We start from the raw sequence: 13,224 nt of genomic DNA on the forward strand, positions 1-13,224 counted from the left end.
ATTCATTCGTTTAGGTTTTTATTTAGTTTATGTATTCGTTGTTTTTGTTTTTTTAGTTTTTTTTTTTTCATTTATTAGTTTATTTAAATTTAGTTGTATTTTTATTTTACTTTTTATAATTAGTTTGCTTATTTTGTTTAGGTTATTTTATTTTTATTTAGGGACTTTATTTTATTACATTTTTTTATTATTATTTTTTTATTGTACATATTTTTACTGATTTTACGTATTACGTGATGACAGAAATTGAATTTTCCCACAAGGCTTACTCAGCCAACAACATCCAGCCCACAATACTCCCATCAGTGTTGCCTCCCATTGGCCCAAAGATTCTGCAGTATTTTTACCAGGTCGTTGACTTAGCTTTGATCCCAGAGGACCAACATGACTGCCAGGCAGCCTGAATTTTCAGACGGAGATAAGCAATGGCGGGCCTCTTTTAAATCCCCATACATAAGGATTTTATGGTGTAGAGGGGCCCCGAGTCCTCCTGATTTTTAATTATTGAAAATCGTTATTTATATTCCCAATTATAAGTGACGTGCTCCCGGCTGGACAGATCTATTGATCAGCGTGACATTTCCCAGGCAGTTTGGATCATGTTTGAGCCTTAACTCCCGTATGCCGATCAATGGCTCTTTTTTGATTTATCACTTCTGAAAATTCCAAATTTTGGCTTCACCTGTGTCCCCACTGGGGGGGATTTCCATCACTTCCTGTGCTGACAGAAGGGAATAAAAATGTGGGGGTGATAGTTCAAAGCTGTAGGCCATTCGTTGAATCGTAAATGGAGGTTTTAATTTGTTCGTTCATTTCTTTTTTTTTTTTTTTAATATCCAGACTCCGCTGTCTCCGCACTGACACCCTGGTTATCCTTTGCGGTTGCACCGTGCGTAGGAAGGAGCCGCGCTCTCCGGACGAGAAGTGGCGGTCCTGGGGTCCCCGGCCTCCACCGCCCAGCCATGTCCCTGGAGCAGAGAACCGTTCTACTGGAGGAAGACGAGGAAGAAGAAACCTCCAACAGCCCAGGATTCGGAGACGACGATGACGACGGCGAGCCGAAAATCTGCCGCGCCTGCGGGGACAAGGCCACCGGCTACCACTTCAACGCCATGACCTGCGAGGGCTGCAAAGGCTTCTTCAGGTGGGTCCTCTCGATATACTTCCCGTACCCTCATGTTGTAACCACTTGAAGACCAGGCCTACAGTGCATCCGGAAAGTATTCACAGCACTTCACTTTTTGTTATGTTACAGCCTTGTTCCAAAATGGATTCAATTATTTTCCTAAAAATTCTACAAACAATCCCCCAAAATGACAACGTGAAAGAAGTTTGTTTGAAAGCTTTGCAAATTTATTAAAAATAAAAATAAACAACGAAAAAATCCCATGTACATAAGTATTCACACCCTTTGCCCAATACTTTGGTGAAGCTCCTTTGGCCCCAATTACAGTCTCAAGTCTTGTTGAGTATGATGCTACAAGCTTGGCACTCCTATTTTTGGGCAGTTTCTCCCATTCTTCTTTGCAGGACCTCTCAAGCTCCATCAGGTTGGATGAGGAGCGTCGGTGCACAGCCATTTTCAGATCTCTCCAGAGATGTTCAGTTGGGTTCTAGTCTTGGCTCTGGCTGGGCCACTAAAGGACATTTACAGAGTTGTCCCATAGCCACTCCTCTGTTATCTTGGCTGTGTGCTTAGGGTTCTTGTCCTGTTGGAAGATAAACCTTCTCCCCAGTCTGAAGTTCAGAGTGCTCTGGAGCAGGTTTTTATCAAGGATGTCTCTGTACATTGCTGCATTCATCTTTCCCTCCATCCTGACTAGTCTCCCAGTACCTGTCGCCAGGGCCGCAGATAGGGGGGGACCACCAGCCCTCTTGTAGGGGGCCCGGAGCACACAGGGGGGCCCACACAGAGAGGGGGATTAGTGATGGACAACAAATTCAGAAATCTTCCTCCAGCACCTGAATCTGATCTCTCCCTCTCCCTGCTATCAGCTTTTATCTGTTGAGGAAGAGACAGTCGTCCCTCACTAATCCCCCTCCCTTGTGTGGGCCCCCCTCCCAGCACTTATCTCTGCTCAGGAGTTTATTTGTAAATTGTAACTTTGTTTCTCTCTCTCTGTCTCTCTGATCACTGAGCTCCAACTGCCTGTATATTTTTCTCATCTCATCTTCATTTTTATTTAACATAGTTTTTTTTTTTTTAGATTTAGCAGGAATTATGCAAGTTATGTTATATTTGTGTCTGCTAATAGTGATTTTGTTGTAATTTTAGCTAAATATATCTTTAATATTTGCTTGGGGGGGCCCTGCCAGGTAGTCTGTACGGGGCCCCGTGATTTCTAACAGCCCTGCCTGTTGCTGAAAAACAACAATCCCACAGTATGATGCTGCCACCACCATGCTTCACTGTAGGGATTGTGTTGGCCAGGTGATGAGTGGTGCCTGGTTTCCTCCACACATGATGCTTGCCATTCAAGCCAAAGAGTTCAATCTTTGTTTCATCAGAGCAGAGAATTTTGTTTCTCATGGTCCGAGAGTCCTTCAGGTGTCTTTTGGCAAACTCCAGGCCGGCTGTCATGTGGATAATGTAAAATAAATATATTCACCCACGCCAAAGATTACCTCTATTAGTGAAACAGAATTATTATTGACCCAATAAATATAAAAAATGTAAAAGGTGATAGGCAGCTGCCGGGCTCCTTCCCGCTACAGAAACAAACTGAATAAAAAAACAAGGGTAAGGTGAAAACCACCTACGCCCACAGGTCCGCACTTTCTCTATTTAAAGAGGAAGTAAACCCTCCTCTGACACTTTTACCTATAGGTAAGCCTATATTAAGGCTTACCTATAGGTACTGTAAATATCTCCTAAACATGTACCGTTTAGGAGATATTTACCTTACATGCAGCCAGTGACGACACTGGCGCATGCGCTCTGAAGGAACGGCCGCTGGTGCCGTTTCTTCAGAGCCCCGTGCCGTGACCGTCGGCTCCCGCGCACGTGCGCGGGAGTGACGTCACCGCTGCTCCGGCCAATCAGATGGTCATGTCGCCCGTCATACAGGTGAGCGGGTGGCACGGCGGGGGCTCGTTCTTAGGTAAGTATTTCATAATGAGCTAGTATGCGATGCATACTAGCTCATTATGGGTTTCTCTTTCAGGTTGCAGCAAAAAAAAAAAAAGTTTAGAGGGTTTACAACCTCTTTAAGCCAAGTGTAAACCAAAATATATGTGGGAAAATGTGCTATTATACAATGTGTAATAAACTAATATATTTTTAAACTCCAAAAAATCAATTGGTGTGAATAGTATTTATCCCCAATATATAAAAAACAGTGACCAGTACTATTTAAAAATATATGACGTGTGCTGAATGCTTAATAAAAATAGAATTAAATATGCGTGATTGTACTCTGGGTGACCAAAGGTGCAAACAATGTAAGTATACCAGACAGTTTAGCTATTGTGCTGAAAAGAAGACAGTTCAGAAAAATTAAAATAAGTCCAAAACCCCCTTACTCTGCTGTGATTATAATGGAGGGATTGGCGTTTATGGCACAATGCCCGGGGGCCCCGGTGATCTGGCTGGGCGACTTTAACAATGTGATGGACTCGGGTCTGGATAGATCCGGTGGCGCCTCCCAGGCGCCGCCGGGGTCGTCCCCGACCAGGTTCTCCCGATTGTTGGAGAGCTTTGGTTTGGCCGACTCTTGGCGCAGCAAGTACCCCGCTCAGCGTGCGTACTCCTGTTTCTCGGCTGCACACCATTCTATGTCACGCATTGATCTGATATTGTTGTCTCGAACCCTGCTCCCCAGGTTACTGACGGCAGGCTTCGCCCCACGGACTCTGTCTGATCACTGCCCTTATTGGATACTGTTGTCCTTGCCCTGCAATAGACCTCCCCCGGCCTGGCGCCTGAATCCCGCCTGGCTCCCCTTGGTGTCTGATGGGAACGACATTGAGGGGACCTGGACACAATTCTTTTCTGATAATGAGGGCACTGCCTCCCCGGCTGCAGTGTGGGAGGCATTTAAACTGTTCGCCAGATCCACTATGATTTCCAAAATCAAAGCTGTTGAGCGCGGGCTGCTGAGGAGATCTCCAGGGCAACGACAAATCTAATTGAAGCTGAACAGGCCTTTATGGCGGACCCGACTCCGACACATGAATCCCAGTATAAATTGACCTCTAAAGTCCTTTCCCAACTTGAATATGAGAAGGCGAAATCTAAGATGTTCTTTCAGAAGCAGAATCTGTTTGCACATGGAGAGCGGGCGGGGAAACTCCTCGCATATTTAGTCCATTGTGAGGATAGGCCCCCGGTAGTTATTACTTTAAAGGATGACCTGGGTAATGAGATCACTGATCCTGCTGCGGTGACACAGTGTTTCCGATCATTTTTTAGTACACTTTACACCTCTAGGGCCCCCGCTGACTGCACTGACATGCATGACTTTCTGGACTCTATTGACTTTCCCACTTTGACACCCGACCAGTTGGCGACCCTCGAGGCACCCATTTCTGTGGAGGAGATTGCGGCAGCCGTGTCCAAGTTCCCTAGATCTAAGGCCCCCGGCCTAGACGGCCTCCCGATTGAATTCTTCTCCCAATATTCGGAACTCCTTTCTCCTAAATTATTGGCTTTGTTTCAATCTCTATTCAAAGATGCAGCCCTACCCCCTTCTATGCGGGAGGCGCTAATTGTGCTCATCCCCAAGCCGGGCAAGGACTTACACGCCCCAGAGTCTTACCGTCCCATCTCTTTGCTCCCAGTAGACACTAAAATCCTTGCGAAAATTTTATCCCTCCGTCTTAACAAGGTGATCCTTTCACTCATACACTCGGACCAGGCCGGGTTCATGCCTGGGAGGAACACCTCATTTAACCTTCGCCGGTTATTCATGAATCTCCAGGCACAACACGACGGAATGGGTGGCAGGGTGGTGGTCTCCTTGGACACGGCTAAAGCATTCGACTCGGTAGAGTGGCCATTTCTATGGACCTGCCTGGACCGATACGGCTTTGGACCTAATTTTATTAAGTGGGTCAAACTTCTATATAGCGCCCCGGTAGCTAGGGTCCTGGCCAACGGCTGGCAGTCGACCGCCTTCCCTTTATCCCGTGGCACTCGACAGGGGTGCCCCCTCTCCCCCCTGCTGTATGCCCTGGCCGCGGAACCCCTGGCGATGGCCATTAGAGCACATCCCGGGATTCGTGGCCTACGTAAGGGACCGCTGGAGGAGAAGATCAGCATGTATGCTGATGACACTTTGTTATATTTGGAAGACTCTCGAGAATCCCTGCTCACAGCCCTTTCTTTAATTGAACGGTACGGACGATTCTCCGGTTTTCAGATAAACTGGGATAAGTCACAAATTCTCCCGCTTGACGAGAGCCCGCAGGCGATCGCCCCCGCAAACCCGGCCCTACAATGTGTATCCCGCATTAAATACTTAGGGATTCAAGTGACAGCTAGCTCAGCAGATTATGTCCCGGATAACGTTCAACCCTTGTTCCCTCTGCTTAAGGCTAAAATTCAAGTATGGTCCAAATTACCTCTGGGAGTGATGGGTAGAGTCAATTTAATTAAAATGATTCTCCTTCCCAAAATTCTCTATGTTGTATGGCACTCTCCTATTTACCTGCCACTCAGGCTGTTTAAGCAGATGGAATCACTCCTCAAGACCTTTGTTTGGGGTGCTAACCGGCACAAGATCTCCTGGCGCAAACTCAAGAATCCTACAAATCTAGGGGGGTTGGCCCTGCCGGATTTTAATCTGTACTATCTGGCAGCTCAGTTGTCCCAGTTCTTTCACATAGATAAAACGGATAGAGAACGCTTCTTGACCCTGCTCTGCCCTGGGTGGGCTCATCCCCTCGGGGACCCCCTCCTAGTTATCCTTAGGGGCGTCAGGGGCTCGCCGGAGCCCCTGTGCCCCAGATCTCTTCTATATCACTATTGTCGGATCTGGGAGGTGGTAGCGTCCAGGCTTCGGTGCCCTCCATTCCACACATTCACCCCTCTGTGGCATAATAGTACATTGCGTGAGTTCCTCTCCATCCCTGACCTGTCGGTATGGAGTGGGAGGGGTATTCTTCTCCTTAGCCATATCTCCACGACCACTGGTCTACGGTCTTACGAGACCTTGCGAGACCAGTTTGCGCTCCAGGGCCCCATGCACTACAGATACTTACAGCTCTCCCATGCCTATAGATCTCAATTCCCTGACGGCCCTCCTGAGATAGAATCGGTCACCACCCTTGAGATTGTTAAAAGTACAGAACCCAGTCACCTCATTTCCATGTTCTACTCTGAACTTCACACACCTTCCTCGACCACTTTAGCTTTTGCACTTAAGACCCGCTGGGAGCGCAGTGTGGGGGCCATGGAGGATGAGGAATGGGAGGATGCCCTGGAGACGTGCCGCAGAGTGTCGCCAAAACTGTCGGATCGCCTAACCCAGACCTTTATAATACACCAGGCTTATCTCACCCCACTTAGACTGTCCAAATATCACCCTGACTTGGTCCCCTCTTGTCCTATGTGCGGAGACCCTGATGCTTCCTTCTTTCATCTATTGTGGAGCTGTCCCCAATTACAGACTCTATGGCAACAAGTAGTCACATTTCTGCATGACAAAATGGGGTCTCCTCTACAACTCTCCCCTAAGTAGTGTCTCCTGGGGGTCTATCCGGATGGAGAGATGCCCAAATCCACTGTCATATTTCTTCAGGAAACCTTGTTTATAGTACGTAAATTGATAGCCAGGCGGTGGATGAGACCTACTCCTCCTACTCTAGGATTGTGGATTAAGGAAATTAATAGTGTCATCCCATTTCATAAACTTTTATATAAACATAGGGGGTGCCCTCAGAAGTTCAACAAGATTTGGGACAAATGGGTGCAGTGCCCTGATACGGCTCAGTAGTGAAGTGGGTAACTACTTTATGCTGACCGCCCCTGGTAAACCAACATTGTCTGCTTGAGTGTTGGGCCGACAGAAAGTAACTGACTACTGCCTTATTTTTACTATGTCTGTTCTGTTTCTAAGTGTTAATCACTGTGTATATTTGTATTTTTGTACCCCTGTGTGTTATGAATCTGATCGCAGTTTCAATGCACGGTTTATTTTTGTATTGTACCAAAAGTTTCAATAAACCTCACTGTTTTAAAAAAAAAAAAATAAGTCCAAAAAAGGGGTTGGGAATTCCAGGGGGAATAATCAAAGTGTTCAGCAAATCCCAGAAGGAGAAGACTGCACTGCCACCTTATGCATAGACCGAGGACACCATGAGTGCTGGGGGAATATCAAAGAACTCACCAGATGAGGTGGATCCTCTCTTATCTTATGACAAAGGGGATCAGCCGAGCTTAGGTGGTCTCCCCCCCCCTCCCCCCCCCACCAAAGGATGTTTCTGTATCTCCTGGGTCCACTCGTGCCTCCTCTTCTCCAGCTTACTCCTTATTCCCAGAAGGCTCGCCGTGTATGTAGGAAAGGGAATACCAAATCCTCATAGTGTACTCCAGTAAAATGTATTGAAAAAATTAATTGGTACAGAAATTACTTAAAAATCCATAAAATCCCCCAAAAGATGTCTGAGTCCAAGGGATTATTGCAGCAAAAATTATGCGGGCCACGGAAAGATGTAAACACCTATTCCGGTTTTGCTGCAATAATCCCTTGGACTCGGATTTATTTTGGGGGATTTTATGGATCTTTAAGTAATTTCTGTACCGAGTCCAAGGGATTATTGCAGCAAAACCTGAATAGGTGTTTACATCTTTCCGTGGCCCGCATCATTTTTGCTGCAATAATCCCTTGGACTCAGACTTCTTTTGGGGGATTTTTAAGTAATTTCTGTACCAATTAATTGTTTTTCAATACATTTTACTGGAGTACACTAAGGATTTTGTATTTCTCCTCCTCCTTCCTCTTTTTTTTTTTTTTTTTTTTGTTTTTTTTGGTTATACGCAAAAAATAAAAATTGCACAGGTGATCAAATACCACCAAAAGAAAGCTCTGTTTGTGGGGGGGGGAAGGACTTTTATTTGGGTACAGCGTCACACGACCGCGCAATTGTAAAGTAACACAGTCTTGAATCCCAAGAAAACGGCCTGGTCATTAAGGGGGGAAATCTTCCGGTCCAGAAGTGGTTCAAGTGATTCGTAAAATCTCATTTAACCACTTGCCGTCTGCTTACGTGGACACTACTGCGGCAAAGTGGTCTGTTATCGTCTGGCGACGTAGACCTACGTCGCCAGACACTCCCCTTTCTCGGCGGCGCGTGCCGCCTAGGGTTGCCACCTCATCCCTTTAAACCAGGACACACATTAATTACACAGGTTCTGTGGCTTATTAAGGTGGTAATTAAACTCCCTTGGTGCCTTATGTGCATTATATTAGCCTCAGAACCTGTGTAATTAATATGTGTCCTGGATTAAAGGGATGAGGTGGCAACCCTAGCGCTGCCGGAGGCTCGCTCCAGCTGTATTCAGTCACAGCGGGAGTCGGGCCAGGGGAGGAGCGGCGGTGATCGCCGCTGCTCTTCCCCGATCGCCGGGGATCTAGTGTGGAGATCCGCCCGCTTGTGTAAACACAAGCGGGCGGATCTCCTAAGTGACAGGCAGGGTCAGATTGCAGGATTCAGCATAGCTGAACCCTGGATCTGTCCTTGTGTCACTCAGTCACCTCCCCCCACACAGGTTAGTAAGCACCAGGCATACATTAACCCCTCCCTCTCCAATAAAATTAACCCCTTCCCTGCCAGTGTCATTTTTACAGTAACAGTGCATATATATAGCACTGATTACTGTAGAAATGTCACTGGTACCCCCAAAAGTGTCAAAAATGTCAGTCAAGGGTCCGATCTGTCCACCGCAATGTCGCAGTCCCGCAAAAAAAAATCGCAGATCGCCGCCATTACTCGTTAAAAAAAAAAACACCAAAAATGACAGAAATCTTTCCCTTAGTTAGTAAACGCAATAACTTTTGCGCAAAATACGCTTATTGTGATTTTTTTTTTTTACCAAACATAGGTAGCAGAAAACAAATTGGCCAAAAATTTTAAAAAATTTGATTTTTACATTTTTTTGGGGGGGAATTTCATATAAAAAAAATGTGAAAAATATTGTTGTTTTTTCAAAATGTACGCTTTTTTTTTTGTTTATAGCGCAAAAAGTAAAAATCGCACAGGTGATTAAATGCCACCAAAAGAAAGCTCTGTTTGTGGGGAAAAAAAGGACGTAAATTTTGTTTGGGTATGGCGTCGCACGACCGCGCAATTGTCAGTTAAATTCGCACAGCGCTGAATCGCAAAAAGTGGCCCAGATGTAAGACAGCAAAATCCTCCGGTGGTAAAGTGGTTAAAAAACAAAAAATAACAAACGTCATACTTTCCTCCTCTGTGCAGTTGGTTTTGCACAAAGCAGCCCGGATCCTCCTCTTCTCGGGTCCCTCGTTCCTGCTCCTGGCCAATCACCTTGAAAATATATATATATTTCCAACAATTGTAAAAGGTGACAAATTCACCATGGGTACTATAAAAACATCAAAGAAATATGGTTACAAGTACAGTATATGACGTATAAATTGTCGGATATGCTCGGATTCTGGAACATAGGATTGATCTTTGTACAGTAGAAGGCCAACCTAGTTCATAGTCTGCATACATCCCAACCAGTGTTAATTTCGTCGACTAAAACCGACTAAAACGTTTTCGTCGACTAACACAATTCAGATGACTAAAATACGACTAAAACTAAAATGGCATTTTAGTCTTAAGACTAAAATACGACTAAAACGAAAATGGCATTTTAGTCAAAAGACTATAACTAAAACTAAATCAAAATTTGCTGCCAAAAATTAACACTGGTGCATGCTCAAAGCATAAATAATAGCATATTAGATTTTTCACTCCAGGACCAGCAGTAGTATATAATGAGTTTGGAAATTGTAGAGAAATGCTTAAATAATGCATTACAAATTACAATTGAACTACACCCATTTGATTATAGCCGACTAAAATGAGTTTTAGTAGACTAAAATGTAGGGCGTTTTAGTCGACTAAAATATACTGGAGTTTTAGTCGACTAAATACGACTAAAACTAAAACACTTGCAGAAGACTAAAATGGGACTAAAAATAAAATGCCATTTTAGTCCTAAGACTAAGACTAAAACTAAATTGAAATTTGCTGCCAAAATTAACACTGATCCCAACAGGTTTAGAAATTTACAATAATTTCTTCAGGGGAAGGAGGAAGGTAATAGTCTCTTTTCTACAAATGTAATGTAAATATATGTTAACATACAATAAAATGCATATATAGCATCCAATAGAGATAGTCTGCCATACACGCACTGTACCAATATCTCTAATGCATAGCTGTTCATGATAGCTTGCAGTACCTGGATGTACCTCTATCATAGAGCTGCACGATTAATCGTATGAAAATCGCGATCTCGATTCACCCCCCCTGACGATCTAAACCTGACATATGCTCGATTCTTTGCATAGCTGAACAGCTGTGGAAAAAAAAAAAAAAAGCCTCCTGGCAAAGCCTATCAGCATTAAGTCTCCCAGTAACTATAAACAAAATGATTACATTGTATCTTTTCCTTCCCTCTGCCAGGGAGAAAGGAAGTTTAACCTCTTAAAGACTAGACCTTTTTCTGACACTTGTTGCTTGCAAGTTAAAATTAGTTTTTTTTTTTTGCTAGAAAAGTACTTAGAATCCCCAAACATTTTATATATTTTTTTAGCAGAGACCCTACAGAAAAAAATGGCGATTGTTGTAATATTTTATGTCACACTGTATTTGCGCAGCAGTCTTTCAAATGCAATTAATAGACTTTAATGAATAAAAAAAAAACGTAACAGTAAAGTTATCCCAATTTTTTTTTGTTACACAGAGAATCGTGATCTTTATTCCAAGCTAAAAAATCGTGATTCTCATTTTGGCCAGAATCGTGCAGCTCTACTCTATTATGAGGGGGCAGGAATTGCTCCGGCTTTTTTTTTTTTTTTTTTTTTTAAGCAGCTGTCACAGGTACTCAGAGGTGTCGGGAACAATGACAGCTTCCAGGATGTGACCGCTCAGGCGGAGGATTGTGCTGGTTATAATGAGAAAACCTCATTCCGGGTCAGACTCGGTCAGGAACAAATTCTGAATCTTCAGCTTTGTTCTAAACTGGGTGGACCACCTGATGACCGACGTACGTGTATACATCAAATTGAGGGATGTTCACTTGCTGCCTAATCTATCTCCCCCCCCCCCACTTTCAGGTGCCATTGTAACAAGACAATCAGTGTTTGCTTTGCCTGTCACTGGTCTTAAAGTTATGGCTGATTAATGCACATCACAAGCAGAAGAATTTAATTTTGGTTTAATCCTCTGGGGATTCCAGATTTTTGTTTACTTATAAAAGGGTGTCCCGGGACTAAAAGAAGATTTAGGAATGTAGTCATACTGGACCATACATGTGAATTATATTCAGAGCTGGGTTGGAAGATTGGATTGTAGCTCTGCGCTGGGTTGGAAGATTGGATGGGAGCTCTGAGCTGGGTTGGAAGATTGGATGGGAGCTCTGAGCTGGGTTGGAAGATTGGATTGTAGCTCTGAGCTGGGTTTGAAGATTGGATGGGAGCTCTGCGCTGGGATGGAAGATTGGATGGGAGCTCTGCGCTGGGTTGGAAGATTGGATTGTAGCTCTGCGCTGGGTTGGAAGATTGGATTGTAGCTCTGCGCTGGGTTGGAAGATCGCATTGTAGCTCTGCGCTGGGTTGGAAGATTGGAGTGTAGCTCTGAGCTGGGTTGGAAGATTGGATTGTAGCTCTGCGCTGGGTTGGAAGATTGGATTGTAGCTCTGCGCTGGGTTGGAAGATCGGATTGTAGTTCTGTGCTGTGTTGGAAGATTGGATTGTAGTTCTGTCCTGGGTTAGAAGATTGGATGGGAGCTCTCAGCTGGGTTGGAAGATTGGACGGGAGCTATGAGCTGGGTTAGAAGATTGCATTGTAGCTCTGAGCTGGGTTGGAATATTGGATGGGAGCTCTGCGCTGGGTTGGAAGATTGGATTGTAGCTCTGCGCTGGGTTGGAAGATTGGATGGGAGCTCTGCGCTGGGTTGGAAGATTGGATGGGAGCTCTGCGCTGGGTTGGAAGATTGGATGGGAGCTCTGCGCTGGGATGGAAGATTGGATTGTAGCTCTGCGCTGGGTTGGAAGATTGGATTGTAGCTCTGCGCTGGGTTAGAAGATTGGATGGGAGCTCTGAGCTGGGTTGGAAGATTGGATGGGAGCTATGAGCTGGGTTAGAAGATTGCATTGTAGCTCTGCGCTGGGTTGGAAGATTGGATTGTAGCTCTGCGCTGGGTTAGAAGATTGCATTGTAGCTCTGCGCTGGGTTGGAAGATTGGATTGTAGCTCTGCGCTGGGTTGGAAGATTGGATGGGAGCTCTGCACTGGGTTGGAAGATTGGATGGGAGCTCTGCGCTGGGTTGGAAGATTGGATTGTAGCTCTGCGCTGGGTTGGAAGATTGGATGGGAGCTCTGAGCTGGGTTGGAAGATTGGATGGGAGCTCTGCGCTGGGTTAGAAGATTGCATTGTAGCTCTGCGCTGGGTTGGAAGATTGGATTGTAGCTCTGCGCTGGGTTGGAAGATTGGATGGGAGCTCTGCGCTGGGATGGAAGATTGGATTGTAGCTCTGCGCTGGGTTGGAAGATTGGATTGTAGCTCTGCGCTGGGTTGGAAGATTGGATTGTAGCTCTGCGCTGGGTTGGAAGATTGGATTGTAGCTCTGCGCTGGGTTGGAAGATCGGATTGTAGTTCTGTGCTGGGTTGGAAGATCGGATTGTAGTTCTGTGCTGGGTTAGAAGATCGGATTGTAGTTCTGTACTGGGTTAGAAGATTGGATGGGAGCCCTGAGCTGGGTTAGAAGATTGGATGGGAGCTCTAAGCTGGGTTGGAAGATTGGATGGGAGCTCTGAGCTGGGTTAGAAGATTGCATTATAGCTCTGCGCTGGGTTGGAAGATTGGATTGTAGCTCTGCGCTGGGTTGGAAGATTGGATGGGAGCTCTGCGCTGGGATGGAAGATTGGATTGTAGCTCTGCGCTGGGTTGGAAGATTGGATTGTAGCTCTGCGCTGGGTTGGAAGATTGGATTGTAGCTCTGCGCTGGGTTGGAAGATTGGAGTGTAGCTCTGCGCTGGGTTGGAAGAT

At 45.3% G+C, this 13,224-nt stretch overlaps 1 protein-coding gene across 1 annotated transcript in view; it reads left to right on the forward strand.

Moving 5' to 3' along the window:
- The first annotated feature begins 881 nt into the window (after positions 1 to 881).
- NR1I2 (nuclear receptor subfamily 1 group I member 2) overlaps positions 882 to 13,224 on the forward strand; it is a 38,066-nt gene continuing 25,723 nt past the window's right edge. The window contains exon 1 of the mRNA XM_082247648.1: positions 882 to 1,144. Within this exon, the coding sequence (XP_082103774.1) occupies positions 963 to 1,144 (182 nt within the window). The 5' untranslated portion in view covers positions 882 to 962. The remainder of the gene's footprint in view (positions 1,145 to 13,224) is intronic.

This window comes from Pelophylax lessonae (assembly GCF_965119305.1).
Source record: "Pelophylax lessonae genome assembly, chromosome: 2".
NCBI classification, from domain to species: domain Eukaryota; kingdom Metazoa; phylum Chordata; class Amphibia; order Anura; family Ranidae; genus Pelophylax; species Pelophylax lessonae.